This window comes from Pleurodeles waltl, chromosome 4_1 (genome assembly GCF_031143425.1).
Source record: "Pleurodeles waltl isolate 20211129_DDA chromosome 4_1, aPleWal1.hap1.20221129, whole genome shotgun sequence".
Classification (NCBI taxonomy): domain Eukaryota; kingdom Metazoa; phylum Chordata; class Amphibia; order Caudata; family Salamandridae; genus Pleurodeles; species Pleurodeles waltl.
Window position 1 is genome coordinate 167,293,541 of NC_090442.1, and position 22,321 is coordinate 167,315,861.

Consider the following 22,321-nt stretch of genomic DNA (forward strand, 5'->3'; position numbering starts at 1 on the left):
AACCAGAACAGTCACCCAAGCCCTCGTAAGCAGCAAACTGGACTACGGCAATGCCCTCTACACAGGAACCATGGCAAAACTCCAGAAGAGGCTGAAACGCATCCAGAACGCCTCTGCACGCCTCATCCACGACATCCCCCGCCACTGCCGCATCACAGACCACCTGAGAAACCTGCACTGGCTCACAGTCAACAAAAGAATCACATTCAAACTCCTCACCCACGCTCACAAAGCACTGCACAACACCGGACAGGAATACCTCAACAGACGGCTCTCCTTCTACACCCCGACCCAACATCTCCGCTCCGCCAACCCCACCCTCGCAACCATCCCACGCGTCCGCAGATGCAGAACTACAACCGGCAGAAGATCATTCTCGCACCTTGCTGGCAAAACGTGGAACACCCTTTCCACCCACCAGCACCAGACCAAAGACCTCCATACCTTCAGGAAACTTCTCAAGACCTGGCTGTTCGAGCAGTAGCAGCACCCCCGTGCACCCCACCCTGTGCCTCCCCTCCCCCCCATGCCAACCCCTCCTCAGCGCCTTGAGACCCTCACGGGTGAGTAGTGCGCTTTACAAATTGCTGACTGATTGATTGACATTAGGACTTCAGGATCCGGAGGGTCACAAACTTCTCATCTTCATTAGGAAGTTTCATTGGCCAGTCTCAACTTTTACTTCATCCAAGGAGTATCCGGGGTAATAAAAGAGGCTGTAAAAGCAATCTCTGGGGCACACTCTACATAACGAGTCACGGCATCCAAAACCTTTATTGCCAGAACACAGAAATAAGGTCATTCTGCATTTATTTATTTAAACAGTAGGTAGTTCATAAACAATTTATTTAAAGTGTGCGATTTGGCTAATAATGTAAGTGTGATTGTTTTTAACTATTACACACTAGGTGGTTTAGAATTTGGAGATCCCTGTAGAATCCAGTACATTTTCTCACAGAAATGTGAGAAACACACATGATTTTAGCCCAAGTTTGAGATATGCAGGGAATTTTGGGTAAGAAAACCTAGCAGGATCCATGCAGACACACCACTTTGATTCACCCGGGTCTCTAGATTTCAGAAATACTCAGGGTTCATAGGGTTCCCTGGTTGGCCGCTGACCCAGAGCCCTATTAGTGGAACTATTATCCTTGCCAAGTGAGAAGAATTTGGAATTTCCACCTACTCTGTAGGACAATATGTTCGACTACACCCAAACCAAATTTTCCTCTCAATTGTCATGGGGATGCTGAAGGCCCCCTGAGGGTTTGGTGGCAGTAAGACCAGGCCAGCCCCCAACCTCATTAGTTTTTTTAAAAAAAATATCCTGGGCTCTGGTGGGTTTTCTGCCTCCTCTACAGTAAATTCCCTAAACCACTACTGGGGCTATTATGGGTTTGGTACTCAGCTGCACAATGCCTAGGGCAGGCCACTATACTGTCTTTTATTTTATTTTTCCCTGGTGTCAAGTGGGCTTTCTGCACCCCTACCCCCCAGGGAGGCTGATGGGGTAAAAAGGTGTGTAAAGACTTTATTGGACACCCACTTTTTTTTTTAACCAATGACCCTCTGGTTTCTAGTGGGCTTTTTCCTACCACCCCTTCACCCCCATCCCCTTCTCTCCCCCGCTCCCTCTGACCACCCTCCCCCCTTGTTCGCTGTGGCCTTCTAGACCCACATCCAGACAGGCTACACAACACAATGTGGTGGACAGGTCAGATACCTCCACACCAGGGGTGTAAGTAAAAAGGCCCAGACCCTTTGCTGTGCACCATGGCTAAAGAAAAAGAAAAAAAAAAAAAGTGCAATGAAGCAGTAGCATCATTTTGCATTCATGCATATTTGAAGGTCTAAAATATGTTGCTTTTTATTTTTCGAATATGAGATGAATCGATAAAAAAGTACAAAGCATTTTATTTAACCTGCAATGGTGAAGCAGGTGGGGGGGAAGCTGCATGGAGGGGACAGAAAAGGTGGGGTGATACAAAGGATGGGGATGAGGAAGAAATATGGAGAGCGGGGAAAAGGCAAGCATACAAAGGCAGAAGTGGAGAAGGGGCGAGGGGCAGAGAGGCACACAGGCGAGATTCAGCAACTTGGAGCTTGGGGGTAGGCAAAAACATGGTGAGAGAGAGATGATGGAGTGTTGGGGGCAGAGAAGCACACGTGAGAGAGCAAGACGAGCACAGGTGGGGAAAGAAGCATATGAGAGAGACAGCTGGAAAACACTTGTGTATTCTTGTGGAGTGCTAAAGCAAAAAGAAAAAAGTACTTTGCTAAAAATCAACATTGGAAGATATAAAAAGCCAACCAGTCAGAGAGATGGTAAGAGGCTATGCTCCAGGGAAGGAGCAAAAAACACTGACAGGAAAGACACTGAATAAGAAGCAAGCAAATAAGAGTGACATTAAATCCAATCAGTGGTAAGTGATGATGTAGCTTTAAGCCCAGGTAAGCTCTTGCTAAGCCCATAATACGTATTTTACAACCAGACAGCCACACTGTTTGATAGGCTTGACTAAAAAACGTAAGAAAACTGGAAAAAATGAACATGCCATGGTGGCAAAGCTTTTCCAAACATTGCCAGTGCAAACGAAAGAGCCAGTATGCAGTAACTGCATCCTGGAACGCTTGTAGTTGCAATTCCAACATACATGCAGATTTCTGAAGGTTGACTGGTTTTTACAATGAAAGCTGGAATGATATAATACTATGCGCTTTATTTCAGGGAATCAAGGCTGCTATCATCAGCTACTTAAAGATTCCAAAATTTTCCATTCTCGTACCAAGTTTTGAACATTTTTGCGAAAGTAGTCATTCAAAAATGTTAATTTCAATTTTAAGTGGATGTGTGAGGAAGGAAGCACTTGTAAGAAATGCAAAACTAAGTAAAGTTTAGTCTGGGGGAGGTTTAGACCTTTAATACTGCAACTACAAATAATTGCACACTGAATAAAAAGTATCACTTTTCAGCAGTAAGTCTTACTTTATAGTCATTGCTGGGGGACAACACATTATTTTCACCTACACGCTATATGCATGTGAAGTTTGAGGAATGCTGTATTTTGGTTTGGAAGTCTTGTTTTATCAGTTAGTTAATATCCTAACTTTGCTGAAAAGTTCATCTACTTTCAAGATAGCTTTTCCATTCTGTGACATGCCAAGTACATCCAGTTATTTTTGTCACCCGGCAGGGAACCAAAGCCCACTTCAAAGACTCAATAACCAAACTGCAATTATCATACAAATCAAAAGACAAACATGATCTGGAAAGAGAATGTAGACACTTGAACTTGTTCACATTAGTGAATATATAAATATGCTACAAGTGAGGGAGATCTTGGCAACAAGTATGCTCGATTGCCCAGTGGCCTCACAGTCCTCAAATTATTTGAAGCTCAAGAACACGAGGTGCATTTCAGAGAATTGATAATTACCAATTTAGAGAGGAGAATGCATGAACTGCATGAATGCCTCTGCTGTATTCGTGAACCAGTGTGACAGTCTTTAACTGGGACCCACGACAACAGTGCTTATCTTTGCCATACTGTGGCAGCTAACATTGCAAGAGTGGAGTTATGCAGCAGTAAACAGTGTACTATAAAGAATGAGGAGAGTACTCAGCGGTCTGTATAAATCACAGAGTTATTGTTGTATTTAGGATCTTCGGGTAACTTTGTCTAAATAAAATTGGAAGAAAACATTCACCACATCACAGATTCAAACTAATATATGGAATATTAGCTAAATATGGCAGATCAGTAGCAGCTGAAGATCATGACTGGTGACATACACACACATAACGGGTGAGGTCTTGCTTCCAGACAATGTGCAACAATGGTCTGGAAGCCATACAATCTAAATCTGAATAAATCAAGTTTTCCAACAGATGAAGAATAAACAAGGCAATTTCAGGCAAATCAGGAGTCATGTTTTTTTACTTGCCTGAAATTCAGAGTATGAAGATGTACAACGAGGGCTGTAAGGTGGAACTGCTTCCAATAGAGCAAAGACTTGCCTCCATAGGGGTCATCCCAAAGAAGGGCAAACCAAGGGACGACTGTGCATCCTTCAGGCCTGTTGCCTCCTAAATGCGGAAATTGAAATTTTAGCCAAGATACTACCCACGCAACTTTTTCCGGTCATTACTACACTGATCCACCTGGACCAAACCGGCTTTATACCAGGTCGCAGCACAGCACTCAACTTGCAACAAAATGCATGGAGTACTAGGACGGGTGAACCACATACATTAAGACGCTGCAGTGCTCTCCGTTGATGCCCACAAGGCTTTTGATACTGTTGAGTGGCCCTACCTGTTTGAGGTCTTGAAGCGCTTGGGCCTAAATATCTGGCGTGGATAAGACACTTATACACCTCTCCCCTGGCTCAAGAGGTAGTTAATAGAGCAACATCCAGGGTGTTTGACCTTCAGCGTGGCACCCGCCAGTGTTGCCCATTCTCCCCATTGCCTTTTGCCCTTGTATTGGAACCCCTTGTGGCCTGGAAAAGAATGGACCCATTGGTCAGAGACCGGCAGTGGGCCGAGAGTTGAGAAGATAAGATGTTGCTCTACGCTGATGACATTTTGTTATACCTCACAGACCAACCTCTGACTCTTGATAGAATTATGCATATACTGTCCCAGTTTCGACAGTACTCCAGTTATATTATTAACTGGACAAAATCTGTGATATACGTCATCAGCGGCCACATGCCGAGTTTGCACATCTGAGGCCAGCATATGTCAGGGCGGGTTCTGTAATCTGGGGATCCATGTCACCACCGACCCTGCCCACTTCTACTCCTGCAACTCACTACTCCTCCTAATGTGGCTTAAGGCCGGTGTTAGCCATTAGTGGTCAGTGTTGCTGTCATTACTGGGCAGGCCAGCGCGCTTTAAGATGATGGCTTTGCCCAGTTTTCTTTATGCCCTACCAGTGGCCTATTTTAGAGCGATTAACTCTTAACTTAGGAGCATCCTGTGGGACTGACTAGGGGATGATACGACGGCTGCAATGCCCTGCCCGATGTCCAAAAATACTATTGGGCTGCCCAACTTACAACCAATTAATGCTTGAGTACATGCGCCTCCAGATGAGTAAGCCTACCGGATGGATAGGTATCTCATGCAGAAGGGTGGGTACCTACGAGCCCTCTATACTATCCCTAGACGCACTACCCTTAGTGGCCCAACGTCTGTTATGGTCACCCTTTGGCATGCAGTGCTTCGAGATTACTCAGACTACCACGCTATGGATACTGGGAACGCTTGGGGACCAACCTGGCTTTGCCAAACGGGACCTTACTAGCCTCTCCAGGGTTGGGGGCCCTTAAGTCCCAGGGGCACGTCCTCCATTTTGCGAAACTGCATCGGGAATTCAGTCTGGCGCCCACTGAGTGCTACCGCTACCTTCAAATGTGCCATGTAATTCAGTCAGCGCTCCTGAGAGGAACCAATCTCACGATCGGAAAAAAGATTTGCAATATCCCTCACTTATTAGAAATTAACAACTTGACAAACCCATAACAATCCTTAAGGGCACTCTAGGAACGTGACTTGGGGGGACAATGAGGCTAAAGAATGGCTTGTGGCCCTGGTTTCTCCCCGAGAAGTAGCAATAAGATCAGGGTTTCGGCTGATAAATATGATCTGTGCAATATTTTCATTTATAACTTGTGTTGTTAAGGTGAAAAGGGGTAGGGCTACCAATGCCGGATGTCTATTGTGCTGTGGCCAGGAAGGCGCATTTCTGCATATACTATGGGATTGCCCTGACATATAAAGATTTTGGACCTTAGTATTAAATTGTATGAATGACGTGTGGGAGTACAATGAGCCTCAGCGAAATGGTGCCCACTGAACAAATGGAATCAAACAGATTCAAGCAGAATGGCTAAACTTTGGACGGCCTCAGGGCTGGCTCTTCCAAGCGTAACACTGCACGATTGTGGGGGGCATCCTCACCACCACAAATGAAAGACTGGACAAAATTATATGGACTGGGACATGATGGCGGAGAAGGTTACTTATGAAAGCCGGTAGTGCCGGAAAAAGTGGGATAAAATATGGGGGTCCTGGAATGACTGTAGAGGAAACTTATGCACCTCCCTCACCTTGAGCCTGGCCCCAGTGTTGGATCCTGATCAACTTGACCCGAATGAATCAACAAGCGGGAAGGGTAGATGGGTCGAGAATGCCTTGCTGGACATGTGATGATGTGAATTCCTCTTCACCGCCGGTGTTGTCACTGCTCATTTATACCTACTGTGCTGTATGTGTACTTGCCTTGTTTTCAATAAAATGATCTCATAAAAAAAAAATCTGAGTAAGAAAACAGTGAGGAGAAAGGCTGCTTCATCATTAGACAGGAACAAACCCTCAGATGAGAGGCAAGGAGAAAGGGGCTTAGTCTCTGTATTCTGCCATTGTTTACCTGTATTGAAGGGTTCCCCTTCTCCGGACCGCCACATCTCATTAGTGGCGAGAGAGAAAATGGTCACAGGATTCTTGCCATCAGCCTGTCTTAGGACAGGATCTTGGCCTACTCTGCCCAGCAGCTGCACCCGGTTCAATGCTGAAAATAAGTACAGAAATAAAATCAGGGAGATTGAAACAGAACAAAACCACCTTTCCTGTAAAATCAATGGGTGAAGCAGTAAGCTTGGTTGAGAGGGTATGCAACGGATTGGCCCAAGCTAAATCCCAACTTCACTAATAGGTTAAACCGAACAGTTCTGATGGCTGATTGTTAGATTAACTCTGATGGCTCAATGTACTATAGTAGGATTTTGCAATATAAATACATGCATACAAGATGTGACTTCCATTTTAATCAGGGGGTCTATAAGTAATGGTTAATTTGTGTTACAACTCCCACTCATCATCATCAACTCACTGTGTGACCCTGCTTCTAGACGGCTCACAGGACCTCAAAGATGCACCAGCCTAATGACATGATGGGATAACTAGAGGCACATATTATAGCTGGATCACAATGACTATCCCAGCATTCTCTGGAGGCAGCTGCAGGTAACAGCTGCAATCGTGACAGCTATAATGTTGTTTAATCTACACAACTGAAGTAAAATTTGGTGTTTTAGGTGGTTACTTACACCTCTCCAGAACAAGGGACGCTGTATCGCTCATACTGCGCCTAGTGAATTGACGAAAAATCTGTATCAGAAGAAAGAGAACAAGATTAGTGACAGAGGAACATGGCTCTTGGCTGCTGGAAGAAACATTTTTTTCTTTTGGGAGGGTGACTGCCCACTTTAAGGAATAATTATAACTACTGTCAGGGTGAACCCTCAAAGTCACTAAATTAACCTAAGCTCAGCCACTTAGTAGCTATAGCACGGAGCAGACAGGCTTAGTTTAGGGCAACGTGTAAAGTATTTATGCAGTACCAGAACAGTAATTATGTGAAAACACCAAGCAATAAAACTAAATTAGAAAACAAATACAATTTAATAAACACAATTATATCAAAAGAACAAAAACGTTCTCTTTGCTTGAATTCACAGGCATCATAACTCTTAACATGGGGCCACTCTCTTTCTATCGAGTGATCCATGACAGTATAAAAGTACTGAGGTAATTGTGTAATTGCGTCAAAGGCACTAATGTCAACCTTTTACACTTCCATCACTTCGCAGCAGTACAATGCTCCAACATCACCCAATAACAGCTTGCACCATTATTAGTACACTGCATGGCAACAGTCGATCTGTGTAATTAGGGTTTCATAGAGCGTAAAGACACTGGAGAACCTGTGCCAGTCTGTTATATACAATTTCAGGAATAAACTCTGATGCAGGAGTAAGCAGAGGGTAAGGTTGATACCCGATTCTAACCCTGAAGAGATAATGCATGACCCAGTAAAACACAAAGGTCCAGTGTAACTCCAGACCATGTGAGCTTCTCCTTTACTACACAAACGTACATGCACATGGAACTCCCTGCACGCCCTCTAGAGCCTCCTTTCATGCTGGTGGACCTTGACCTGCCCTTTAGAGAGGTACATCAGTGGAGCGTGGTTATTATTAGCAGGATAGTAACTCTATTGCGTTTCCAGACCATCCTACCAGTTATCTGCACAAGCAAAGGACTAAATTAAATACTACAATCGGTGCCCACTAGAGGGCACTCTCCGATTATCAGGACCCTATTGGCTTTGTCTTCACTCGATCCTTCTTCCCCATGTCCCTGGTACCTGGATTGCTGGTCTGTGGAACATAGTGTGTCTCTTTCAGGTGCACCAGTAAAAGTACCAAATATCCTAAGGAAAAAAAAAGTAGATTATTGTAAGGAAAGCGACAACTGTTTATATCTTCAAAATGCTCTTTTACACACATATAAGGACAGACGTAGAGACACGGAAAAGGAACAGTTTAGCCTGGATAGCTCGTGGCAGCGATGGATAGAAAGCGCGTCACAGGGGAGACAGACATTGCAGCATGTTACACAAGCAGGACTCCAGCTGAAACCCTGTGTCTGCGTTGTTTGAGGTTACTGTTACTAGCCGGAGCTAATCACTTCCGTCTCCAAAAGCGCTGGAGTAAACCGCATTCTCACAAACGAACCGCTGGTGAAAGGGGCACTTTCTAACAAGCAATAATAGAACCAAAGAGCCCCTCTTGTATAGTGTTCAAAAAGAGGGAATTAGTTCATCATTTTGATTGGCATTCCAACTTAGAAACATTTATTCAGTATCTTCGTAGTCACATGATTTTCACAAAAACGAACTAAACAGTCAGCGGATTTCATTCCTCCTCACTGAACGTCTTTAGGGCTAAATAGACGGGTATCCACTTATCAAACAGTGACATAGCATTGTGACTGTAACTGGGCGATTTGAATGCCTCTTCTACTTATGCAAGGGCAAAAATCAGAGGAATACAATTTTAGTCTGCACTAGCTCTCCTTTAAAGTGCATAGCCTTCTAGGGTGCACTGTCTCCGTGTGAACGCACTTTGTCAAAATCAGTCGACCAACATGGATGCCTCTCCCACCCAGGGTGCATTATTGTTCTACAGGCTTTTGGCAGCAGGAGGTAGGCACTAAGGGGGTTATTCTAACTTTGGAGGAGTGTTAATCCGTCCCAAAAGTGACGGTAAAGTGACGGATATACCACCAGCAGTATTACGAGTTCCATAGGATATAATGGACTCGTAATACGGCTGGTGGTAAATCCGTCACTTTTGGGACGGATTAACACCTCCTCCAAAGTTAGAATAACCCCCTAACTGTCTATGTACGTATGGATCACTCAGAGAAGGAAGTATAGCGTCCATGGCTGTCTTTGTAAACAGGTTTATTTTGTCATAAATCTCATATTTGTGCATTTTCAATCTTTGTCTATTAATTCTATGTTTTTCACACTGACAAGCAGGTTTGCCAGCTTTGCACGAAACATATACTTAATGTACAACTCATGCTGAATCTACATCTGCCAACTATTGTGAACTTGCAGACCTGTGGACCAGTGCTAATAGAACTGCTTGCACTATCAGTCTGGCTCATTTTTGTTAAGTGAAAAGCAGTATGGGTTGAATTCCTTACCCATACCTTTCCAAGTCTCCATTCACCAAGTGCAGATTTCACGTGCCAATGCCTATATTTGGAATGTATTATGTGTGCTCTTGTTCGATAGAATCTCTCTAACCACCTTCCAAGACACTCGTACAAAGTGGCGAAGAGTGAAGTGTTGTGTCGTGCAGTGTCACAGAGTGGAGGGGCAGAGAGAAGAGTGTTGTAATGTGTAGTGGTGTAGAGGGATGTGACACAGTGTGGAGTAACAATTGTGTGGTAACACACTGCCATTACAGATAACGAGTGCTTAATTTGAGCCGGTGGGGGGGGGGGGGGCACCAGCACTCATTTTTGGAAACGGACACTTATTTCTCCAAATCAGACATTTCCTGCAGACAACAGACGGAAAAACAAACAAAAACGAAAAGACGGAGGAAACTAAATAGAAAAATATCGGTCACCAATGAAGAAAGCAAACACATGTAAGAGTGACATAATGGGGCATGGAGTGCCTGGCAGTGAATTAAAGAGACTCAAGGTGGATTTGGGGCAATTCATGCTCAGACATTTTAGTGCACCAGCTGCTGGTGTTTGAGCAGCAATTTGGGCACCAGCACTTCTTATTTTACAAATAAAGCACTGCTGACACATTTTGAACTGAAATGACAATTACATTTGCACATACGGTTTTACTGATAAAACTCTACACTGCGTGGAATGGCATTACCTAGCGTACTGAATAGTTTTGATCGCATTTAAATGTTTGTTTCCACCACACTTCCGAATTACAAAAAAAAAAAAAAAAGTGCTTCATTTGTGCGTAATTCTGATAGATTCTGAAATATTTGCACAGTTCATTTAAAGACATCTACTTTTTGTTGTGTGCTAGATAAATACAACTTTTCTTTACCAGTACCCTTCAAGATTGTGACATAAATCCTTTCACTTTGAAGTCAGGGAAAGAAAAATAAACACCCAGCTCTCTCAGAAGACAGAGCCTGACATTCGACCTCTGTCTCTGAACACACATAAAATGTGCCAAGATCAGAACAAAATTTAAAGGCCTGTTTACTGAAAGCTAGGACTCATTGAACAATACAAGAAGCGATGGTGAATAATGTTTGCTCCACAGAAGTGACAAAAAAATTGCTGGCCAGCCTAAAACAAACAAAGCCAGCAAATAGAAAACCAGAAAATGTGAGCTACAAACCGCAAAGCAAAAGGTAAGCAATGGGTGAAATGTATTAACAGGGAAGCTTTCAGAATACCCACCATAAGTCTTTCCTCAACCAGGCAGCTGCACTGTCTGATAGGCTTCAATCTATAAAAGTAACATCACAGGGTTGGTACTGCCATCTTGTGGCCAATGAGAAAGAATACAGCTCCACTTCCTAAAACACAAGCTTTGCCCTTTTTAAAATTGATAAATTGTGCAATGGTTAAAAAACCTACAGGGTGAGGTTGATGTTATTTTGGGACAGTTTTATGATCCCACAAGCAACTTGCTACAGTCCAAAGCAAGATGGTAAGAGGCAGTTCCGTCTGCACAGTTGATCCACACAGTTAGCAGATGTGATTGTGACAAGGACCTTTCAATTGTAATCAAAGTAATACAGAGTCCAAGAGCAATTGGAGATATTTACCTTTAATGGTCATATAAGTCGACCAACAGGGGCATTACACAGACACCTGAACATTCTAAATAAGGTACAAAACAATTCGTTGACTGTGAGAAGGTAGCCTCTTTCTAGCCTTGTTACCCCCACTTTTGGCCTGTTTGTGAGTGTATGTCAGGGTGTTTGTCACTGTTTTCACTGTCTCACTGGGATCCTGATAGCCAGGCCTCAGTGCTCATAGTGAAAACACCATGTTTTCAGTATGGTTGTTATGTGTCACTGGGATCCTGCTAGTCAGGACCCCAGTGCTCATAGGTTAGTGGCCTATATGTATGTGTCACTGGGACCCTGTCACACAGGGCCCCAGTGCTCATAGGTGTGCATGTGTATGTTCCCTGTGTGGTGCCTAACTGTCTCACTGAGGCTCTGCTAACCAGAACCTCAGTGGTTATGCTCTCTCATTTCTTTCCAAATTGTCACTGACAGGCTAGTGGCCATTTTTACCAATTTACATTGGCTTACTGGAACACCCTTATAATTCCCTAGTATATGGTACTGAGGTACCCAGGGTATTGGGGTTCCAGGAGATCCCTATGGGCTGCAGCATTTCTTTTGCCACCCATAGGGAGCTCTGACAATTCTTACACAGGCCTGCCACTGCAGCCTGAGTGAAATAACGTCCACGTTATTTCACAGCCATTTTACACTGCACTTAAGTAACTTATAAGTCACCTATATGTCTAACCTTTACCTGGTAAAGGTTAGGTGCAAAGTTACTTAGTGTGAGGGCACCCTGGCACTAGCCAAGGTGCCCCCACATTGTTCAGAGCCAATTCACTGAACTTTGTGAGTGCGGGGACACCATTACACGCGTGCACTACATATAGGTCACTACCTATATGTAGCTTCACCATGGTAACTCCGAATATGGCCATGTAACATGTCTATGATCATGGAATTGCCCCCTCTATGCCATCCTGGCATTGTTGGTACAATTCCATGATCCCAGTGGTCTGTAGCACAGACCCTGGTACTGCCAGACTGCCCTTCCTGGGGTTTCTCTGCAGCTGCTGCTGCTGCCAACCCCTCAGACAGGCAGCTGCCCTCCTGGGGTCCAGCCAGGCCTGGCCCAGGATGGCAGAACAAAGAACTTCCTCTGAGAGAGGATGTGACACCCTCTCCCTTTGGAAAATGGTGTGAAGGCAGGGGAGGAGTAGCCTCCCCCAGCCTCTGGAAATGCTTTGTTGGGCACAGATGTGCCCAATTCTGCATAAGCCAGTCTACACCGGTTCAGGGACCCCTTAGCCCCTGCTCTGGCGCGAAACTGGACAAAGGAAAGGGGAGTGACCACTCCCCTGACCTGCACCTCCCCTGGGAGGTGTCCAGAGCTCCTCCAGTGTGCTCCAGACCTCTGCCATCTTGGAAACAGAGGTGCTGCTGGCACACTGGACTGCTCTGAGTGGCCAGTGCCACCAGGTGACGTCAGAGACTCCTTGTGATAGGCTCCTTCAGGTGTTAGTAGCCTTTCCTCTCTCCTAGGTAGCCAAACCCTCTTTTCTGGCTATTTAGGGTCTCTGTCTCTGAGGAAACTTTAGATAACGAATGCATGAGCTCAGCCGAGTTCCTCTGCATCTCCCTCTTCACCTTCTGATAAGGAATCGACCGCTGACCGCGCTGGAAGCCTGCAAACCTGCAACATAGTAGCAAAGACGACTACTGCAACTCTGTAACGCTGATCCTGCCGCCTTCTCGACTGTTTTCCTGCTTGTGCATGCTGTGGGGGTAGTCTGCCTCCTCTCTGCACCAGAAGCTCCGAAGAAATCTCCCGTGGGTCGACGGAATCTTCCCCCTGCAACCGCAGGCACCAAAAAACTGCATTTCCGGTCCCTTGGGTCTCCTCTCAGCACGACGAGCGAGGTCCCTCGAATCCAGCGACACCGTCCAAGTGACCCCCACAGTCCAGTGACTCTTCAGCCCAAGTTTGGTGGAGGTAAGTCCTTGCCTCACCTCGCTGGGCTGCATTGCTGGGAACCGCGACTTTGCAAGCTACTCCGGCCCCTGTGCACTTCCGGCGGAAATCCTTCGTGCACAGCCAAGCCTGGGTCCACGGCACTCTAACCTGCATTGCACGACTTTCTAAGTTGGTCTCCGGCGACGTGGGACTCCTTTGTGCAACTTCGGCGAGCACCGTTTCACGCATCCTCGTAGTGCCTGTTTCTGGCACTTCTCCAGGTGCTACCTGCTTCAGTGAGGGCTCTTTGTCTTGCTCGATGTCCCCTCTCTCTGCAGGTCCAATTTGCGACCTCCTGGTCCCTCCTGGGCCCCAGCAGCGTCCAAAAACGCCAAACACACGATTTGCGTGTAGCAAGGCTTGTTGGCGTCCATCCGGCGGGAAAACACTTCTGCACGACTCTCCAAGGCGTGGGGGATCCATCCTCCAAAGGGGAAGTCTCTAGCCCTTGTCGTTCCTGCAGTATTCACAGTTCTTCAGCCTAGAAAGAGCTTCTTTGCACCAACCGCTGGCATTTCTTGGGCATCTGCCCATCTCCGAGCTGCTTGTGACTTTTGGACTTGGTCCCCTTGTTCCACAGGTACCCTCAGTCAGGAATCCATCGTTGTTGCATTGCTGATTTGTGTTTTCCTTGCATTTTCCCTCTAACACGACTATTTTGTCCTTAGGGGAACTTTGGTGCACTTTGCACTCACTTTTCAGGGTCTTGGGGAGGGTTATTTTTCTAACTCTCACTATTTTCTAATAGTCCCAGCGACCCTCTACAAGGTCACATAGGTTTGGGGTCCATTCGTGGTTCACATTCCACTTTTGGAGTATATGGTTTGTGTTGCCCCTATCCCTATGTTTCCCCATTGCATCCTATTGTAACTATACATTGTTTGCACTGTTTTCTAAGACTATACTGCATATTTTTGCTATTGTGTATATATATCTTGTGTATATTTCCTATCCTCTCACTGAGGGTACACTCTAAGATACTTTGGCATATTGTCATAAAAATAAAGTACCTTTATTTTTAGTATAACTGTGTATTGTGTTTTCTTATGATATTGTGCATATGACACTAAGTGGTACTGTAGTAGCTTCACACGTCTCCTAGTTCAGCCTAAGCTGCTCTGCTAAGCTACCATTATCTATCAGCCTAAGCTGCTAGACACCCTATACACTAATAAGGGATAACTGGGCCTGGTGCAAGGTGCAAGTACCCCTTGGTACTCACTACAAGCCAGTCCAGCCTCCTACATTGACTCACTACTTTATGTCCAGGCAGACGTTCTGACAAGTGCAATTTTGAAACATCAAGCATTGTGTGGTATTGTAGCAATCACACGTTTGTGGTATTTTCATGTAGTTTATTGGCAACAACCTAAGACAGGCCAGGCACCACAGCTCAACTGCTTTCAAGAGTTCCAATGTAAATGTGGGCAGAACCACAAACCTCAAATGTAATGCACCCCAAATTCTAGATCATCTGAATATATATAAAGATGTTCCACTCCATCACCCTAGATCTTGCTATAAAGAACACCCTCAACAATAGGTTCGACATTAATTTTGCAGAGTTGCAAATAAATAACTGGGACCACTCAATAACTGAGTTCTAGATCAGGGGAAAAGGTAAAGGGCTTTATTACAAAAAACTCAATTCAAGCAGTACAGAGAAATGCAAAATATGCCATGAAGGCTCACATGCAAAATACAGTCAGAAATCAGAACTACTTTGAGTTCCAAATGAGCAGCAAAATCGGTAAGAAATTGGACTGCATCCACAACAGAAAAGGAGAAGTCTCTGGCCCACCCCTAAAATCAAGGAGGTCACCTACACAAAGTAAACATATCTAATTAGCAAAACCACAGTGTCAACATGTTCCATTTCTTTTGACAAATCTAGGTAATAACTTTACAGGTTAGCACTACCCCATTTTCTAAATAAGCACCAAGCAGCTTCAGCAACACATCATCATAGGAAGTTCAACTAAAGCATCATTTTCAAAACAATAAGCAGCACACTAAGCCGAGTACTAAGCCCAACAACAGTACAGCGGAAGAACGGAAGAGAACTTGACTTGTTACCATCCTCCCACTAGAATAACTTGTCACTACACTAGACTAATTCTCTTAAAACAACAATTAAGCTTGAAAAAAATGCTTCACTAAGTGCCTGAAAACGTACTGCTTGGTTAGCAGAAGAGGCGGCATCAAACACAAACCATACTTTTGCAAGCATTCCCACATGAGCAGAAAATGATCATGAGATCACAAGAAAAGTGGGACGGGAACAGGCGGTAGTATTCAGATCATTCAGTTTGTTCCCTCATAATTCAACATACAGAGAAGGAAGGAAAGAGCGTCCTGACATCACAATCAAGGAAGAGCTAGCAGAAGCGCTCCAGTGAAATAACAGACAGATGCACATAAAATGTTAAGTTGAGTAAGTTGTAAGGGATACTCCACTCAACACATTTTTAGACACTGAATGGCCCACAATACAAAATTTAAATCCCAGAGTCATTCACTTGTTATATCTTTTACAGTGTAACTTGTATTTTTTTCCATTCATGCTATTTTCCAACACACTTCAAGTGAAAGAAAAAAAAAAAGGAACAGGTACTTTTTGTGCAGAGCTCCTGCCAACTTAAGCCACATAAACTGAAAAAATATGAGGGCTGGATGAATTGGAGATTTTTGTACAGTGGCTTATACAAGGGCCAGAAAAACTGCTTTTTTTGCGGGGGGGGGGGGGGGGAGGGGGGAGGGCAGGAGGGCTTCGCCTTTAAACCATGAGTTAATGTTGAAAATTTGCCTTTTCTGCATGGTCTCGCATGAGTTTTCACCTTTAACTGCTCAAGGGCATATCTCCACCCCTCCCCATGATCCACCCACTAGCCACCAGGCATGGTGCGTGGGAGGGGTCTGGAAGAGGAGCAGCCCCAGGGATGGCCAAATCCCCTCCTCTTTCTCACACCCAAGTATATCCACAGTCTAGCGATCCCTTTCTGGGAGGCTAATTGGGGGCGGGGGGGTTACTTGCAATCTGCTCCCTGGAGAATAAAGAGCCCACTAAACACCAGGGATGTTAATATTAATGAAAACAAAAAAAAGAAAGGAGGTGAAAGCCAGCCTGTTCAGGCATTGGGCCACCACCCCCCCACCCCTAAAAGCCCACCAGTGTTTCCGCCCGGTGGGGGAGGGGCAGTTATTCCCACAGAAAGCTCACTAGACACCAGAACATTTTATATGTATGTGAAAGAAATGTCGCGGGATGAGTTCTCAAGGTATCAGTCCTTACCAATGCTCCTAAAAAAAGAAGTCGCTCTGCTCCTCCTTGAGGTAGAGGGGGTGGGGGGGGAAGAGAGAAAGCCTACTAGATGCCAGGGTTTAAAACAAATGGGGTTGGGAATGGCCATACTGACATCAGGACATGCACCCACCAATAAACTGCTAACAATCTTTCTGGTTCCCTTGGATCTGCAGCCACTCCCACGGCAAGCAAAAGGAAATATGGATCTTTTGGGCAATATTTTGACCCTTCCACCCCGATTTTGCCTCCCCCAGCTGGAAAAAAATACTGTCTGGTGCCTGAGGGCGGGAGCCGCTTCTCAAATTATTTTTCCTGACAGTCTTGTGAGCTATCTTTCCCCCGCCTCACATGGATGGGCAGACTGGGAGTAAATATCACCTAGGGGTCTGAAAGCCCAGCAGAGGAAAAAAAAAGTGAGAAAAGTTATAGGAGGGGCTGCTGGGCAACCTTGGCATCGGACCCTGGGCAACAGACAGTATTACTGCTTCAGGGAGGTTTTCGCCCACTGCCAGTCCATTTGGCAAACCTATGCCCAAAGAAATCCCACTCCTCTCACTTGCCATGGTGAATGGCTGCACTATTTGGGCTTTGGGTCAGCCAGCAACCAGGTAACCCTACCAACTCTGGGCATAGCTGAAACCTAAGGGAATCCAGGGAAGTGTGACTTGCAGGTTCTTACCCAGAATGTCCTGTGAATGTCAAAGAATAGGTCACAAAATACTTTTTTACCATATTTTTGTGGCGGAAAACTCAAGACACTTCAAGGAAATGCCCTACGTCTTACCACCCTGCTTGACTCTATCTTGGGCACATTTAACATGCATAGGTTTCTTTCATACCCCTTTTTCATTCATTAAATTTTGTCATTTGAATTGATGCTTGATTTGTACACCACATTGAAAAATTATTATAAGCTGCAGCTCAGTTGATGGCTCTGGGTATTGTGTGCTTTAAGACAACCAACAATCAGTATATACAAAGTGACCAGAAGTTTCTGACTGACATAACAGCGTATTACATTTGTAAGTAAGTACTCAGTCCAAACAATTACAGCTAAAATTCTGTCACCCATTTCTATTTGTTTCCCTACTTATTTTCATTAGTTGTTGATTTCTACAATTAGTTTCTATTGAAAAAATATGCTTTTTGGGTTTGCCTGTGGGTTTCATGCGTATTTCAACCACAAATTGCAAGTAGGTGGAAAACAGAAATATAGGAAAAATTGACTACCACTTAAATTGCAAAAACTGTTTTAGAATATGTTTTTTATACAACTCTGGCTGCGACTGAAAGCTGTGATTAGGGAGGTTTAGGATTGCAAAACTTTATATGTCATTTGTAGACAAAACCAATTATTGCACAGCACCCCTTCCCCAACCCCATCTTTGAAAAAGAAACAACAACAAAAAAGACACACATACATTTTCTCAGTTACCTCTATGGGCATCCACAAACCCTTGGTACCTTTAAAATCACCAGCATATATGAAAAGGGATGCAAATTTGCCAGGATACCTTCTGTGGAAAAAGTAATGCTGGTTTAAAGGCAAACTACTCAGCTGCAACCTACCAGTTACCGAAACTGCAGACACTCATACAATTGCAAAATCAGCTTTTTTGCCTATAAAGGCTGGTTTGGTTTCTGCACAGATTAGTCAATACGGAGGATAAAAGAACAAAGCATTTACTATTGCTTTATTTATGGAACACTGCCGTTGTGGTGAAGGAACAAGGAGAGAAGAGAAAGTCAGGAGAAGTATAAGCAGAAATACTCTTCATCAAGCAGTACCCCGAAAAGCTGGAACTCTCCCCCAATAATTATGCTCAGCTGCCTTCTTGTACGAGTTCAAGGCAAGTTCAAAGAAGGGAGCATTAACTGCCTGCTAGTTCAGAATCAATGTGACTTGCATGACCTGAACGTATATAGTACTGCTGGCAATACCTAAACAACAAGAAACAATGCTGATCTCTAATACTCATTACATGCTAACTTTGCCTCCAATCCTGTAAAAACCCTCTGGTGTTCCGGTGAGGATCAAAACTGTGATACACAAAAAAAAAATAAAAAAAAAAAAAATGAAGGAGCGGAACGAAGGAATTCATGAAGAAATTATGCATCCCGGGGATATCGTCAGATCATAAATATGATAGAAAGTTCAGACTTTAAATACATTTTTAAAAAGTGCCTCCAATGTCTACAGTAGAAGTTTGTTAGCTAAAAAGGCGAGGCACTAGCCAGATTCTGGAAGCAGCAACTATTACTGAGCAGACTCTTGGACGGCCCTGCCTAAAATGAAATGTGCCAGCTTTACCCCAGTGCAATGGGCCGACATTGGGACAAAGTCAGCAGCGACTGAACTTAGCTTGCTATGTGTTCCAGGCAGCAACCTGCAGGAGGTCTCTTACTTTCAGTTCCAACCTGGACAAAAACAAATACCTCACTTAAAGGGTTCTCAGGTTACCTTTTTTAAGTCGCAGCCTACCAGACAGCATAGCTGCCTTGCTTGATAAAGCTTTTTGAGGACATTCAGAAAGCTAACCTAGGTATGCATTCTACCCGTTGCTTGTCATTGGCTTTGTGGTTTGTAACTCACATTTTCTTGCTTTGTATTTGCTGCATTTATTTGTTTTAGGCTGTCCAGCGTGAGTTTGTACCCACCCCCCCCCCGCCCAAATCTTATTTATAGTATCCTTCAGACTGCTCCCTTTCTGTAAACAGGCCTGTAAATCTTGTTCTTACCTTGTCACATTTGCTGTGCATTCAAAGACTGAGGTCAAATGTCAGGCGCAGTCTTAGGAGGGCATTTGTTTACTTTTCTTTAGATGACTTAAGAGTGAGAAAATGTAAGTAACAATCTTCCTGGATACTGGGGTATAAAGGAGTTGTATTTCTAGCACATGACAACATTTTAATTAACTGTGTAAGTATTTCAGAATATATCAGAATTAGGAACACAAATGAAGCACCTTTTTGTTATTTCTGAAGTGTCTTAACCACTGCACTCTACACAACTGCATTCTATGCCACTGCACTCTAGTATGCATCATTGTACTCTATGCCACTGCCCTCTACACCACTCTATTCTGCAAATCTGCACTCTACGTCCCTCTGCTCTACTCCCCTCCACTACATTCTATGCCACTGCACCCCACAGCACTATACTTTACCCTGCACCACTCTATGCTACTCTGCACCCCTTTACGCCACTGCATTCTATGCCACTTGACTTTACTCTGCACCACTCAATTCTACTCCACACCTCTTTACTCTACCCCAGTGCACTCTACTCTGCGCCACTCCAATCTGCACAACTACATTCTACGATGCTACATTCTACGCCACTGAATTCAATACCACTGCACTCAATGCCACTGCATTTTACATCACTATACTCCACAACTCTCTACACCAATGCACTCCACACCAGTCCACTCTACGCAACTCCAGTGTATGCCACTCTGCACAACTCTAACGCTATGGCACTCCAGTACACAACACTCTTTGCCACAACACATTGCTCACTAAACCTGGGAGCAGACTGCACAGAGACTTTTCCACCAAATGCATTGACTGCTACTGTTATCTTACTGTGATCATACTATGGAAACTGCAAGGTACACAAAGATCTCTACAGTGGGAGCCTTAGCATCCAACATATTTCAAAATGCATTCAAAAGCAAGAACAGAATTACTATTACATTTGTCCCTATTGACAATTCCTTGGGGCGTAGATTCTAAAAGTAAATTTGTACGCGGACTAGGAGGCCCGTTCCTTATGTTTTTTGTCCCCTGTAACACCCCCCCCTTTCTGTTGCCACCACCAATAGCTAATTTAAGGGATCACAGGATAAAATCTTGTTGTGACGCAAATTGGGCTATATAAATACACAGATACAAGCAGATTAGGAGAGGGTTTATTTTAAGTTGAATGAATACATAAATGACCCCACCAAGAACAGATGTAGTCAGGTGCTCAGCCCTGGTTTGTCTGGCTCAACTGCCCTTCAGAGAAACCTCATCACCCTAACATTTCACGACATCATTCTGTAACCTGGAAAAGCAGGAAACCACGCATCTCCCTCATTTTAAAACACAAAAAAGAAAAACAAATGCCTCTAACCTTAAAAAACACAGACTACAAAATCACCAGACTGCAACACCATCAAATAGGGCATGTGAAAAGGACACCACAATAAATACCACAATTCTTTTGATTTCTAGCACTGAGGGGGTACAAGAAATTGGGAATAAACCCAACAGCTCCTAAAAAAGGGACGATACCCAAATACTGAATTACATTCTGGACGAGTCCCTGCCTACAACGTAAATTGGCAACTGGTGTCATTTTTATTATTACTATAATAAGCAGAGCAAGTGACAGACAGCCTATCTATTACTTACGCGGACCGCTTGTAAGTGCAACCCAGTCTCTTCTCCGTTATTGAGCGCTTAGTGGAATACATGTGTCCGCAACTCCAGTACTTCCGGGACGCACAACAACCAATCCTGCGGCTGAATCTATTCTATGAGTCATCTGGGAGTGCGAGGGTCTGTAATATGTAAGGTGACCTAAGATTGGAGAATACTGTCTCCTTTAGCCAATCCTAGTGCTTGCACGGAATCCCAACGGGCTGATTGGCTGCGTAGTCCGCCCGTGCTTGCTTCTGTGTGCAAACACTTCTTCCACCAGTGGTAGCGTTCTGTTACCAGGCTGGTTCTACCCTTTTTGGACTCGGTAGGCGGAAAAGTCTCTTAGTTATAGACCTGCACCGACAGGCGGTCTCGGCCCTAGCTGAATGTGCAGATGCTACCCATAGGGACTGTGGTTGGGTGGGTTGGGGTAGCAGCGGCAGCAGCTTTGTAATATGGCGCGAGATTGATTCTGAGAGGCGAGTTGGTCGGATTCCCGCGCTGGTTGGGCCGGCCTTGCTGGGTGCTGCGTGGCCTACGTTTCAGGGGTTTAGGATCGGTCCATTACTGACATATGATGTGCCGTTTGGGGGTACAGCTTTTTCAATACATGTGGTATGTTTAGTATTTAATACCAGCGCATTTTCCCTTTCGTCTGTGCAACTGGCAGACCCAGATCACGGTCAAGTGTCACTCATTGAATGTAATTGTAATTGCATTTATATAGCGCTTACTATCCCTGACTATGCGTCGAAGCGCTATACGCTGGGCAGCACGCCTTTCCGAAACCCAAGGTTAGTGTTTAGTACAGTGTACTTGGTTGGTTCAATTCCATGCAATCATTCTTGTCTCTTTATGGTGGACTAACATAATATGGATTCGTTATGTTCACTACTTGGTTCTATATTTGTGTCCTCAACTTTACAGACAAAAAAAGATTGATCACACAACATTGACTATAAAAACCTTTAAGATAATCTTAGTTAATGGTGTCACCGATGTTTACTGTTCACATGTTTTACTTTATCTTGCATTCCCCCCAGTATTTGCTCTTATAATTTGTTGCGTTTTTACCCTTATTATGCAAATATGTGTAACTAGTGCGCGTTTGTCAAAGTAGGGACTTAAATCCAATGGACGTTTGCAAGAAGGTTTATGTACAGATACTTCATTCATAGCCACCACTCCAGCTTGTATGATGGAACTTTTCAGTTGTAGAACAGAGCCCTTGAAAAGAAATGTTTCAGTAGACCAAATAACTTCCACCTTAACGAGCAACAAACCACAGCTTGCAAAATACCTACCAAATGTTCAATTTCTAAGCACAAGAAAATAAATATAGACAGAAAGAGAAGAAATTAGCAAAGGTAGTCTCTTGGATAGCCTGGTCTTCTTGCAGGTGAGTGGGCGGTTCTCTTGATGGCGCACTGGCAGTAGAAGCTTCA

The 22,321-nt window shown here is 44.3% G+C and overlaps 1 protein-coding gene across 2 annotated transcripts in view; it reads right to left on the reverse strand.

Moving 5' to 3' along the window:
• Positions 1–20,988, reverse strand: part of SSBP1 (single stranded DNA binding protein 1) — a 119,952-nt gene extending 98,964 nt beyond the window's left edge. Inside the window, exons 1-5 of one of the 2 annotated variants that reach the window (XM_069227971.1) lie at positions 20,868–20,968; positions 10,808–10,856; positions 8,217–8,282; positions 7,117–7,177; positions 6,438–6,578 (exon numbers count right to left, since the gene is read on the reverse strand). In XM_069227971.1, the coding sequence (XP_069084072.1) occupies positions 6,438–6,578; positions 7,117–7,177; positions 8,217–8,240 (226 nt within the window). In that variant the 5' untranslated portion in view covers positions 8,241–8,282; positions 10,808–10,856; positions 20,868–20,968. Of the gene's footprint in view, positions 1–6,437; positions 6,579–7,116; positions 7,178–8,216; positions 8,283–10,807; positions 10,857–20,867 lie in introns of both variants that reach the window. The other variant, XM_069227970.1, reaches the window with a different exon arrangement.
• Positions 20,989–22,321: the final 1,333 nt, after the last annotated feature.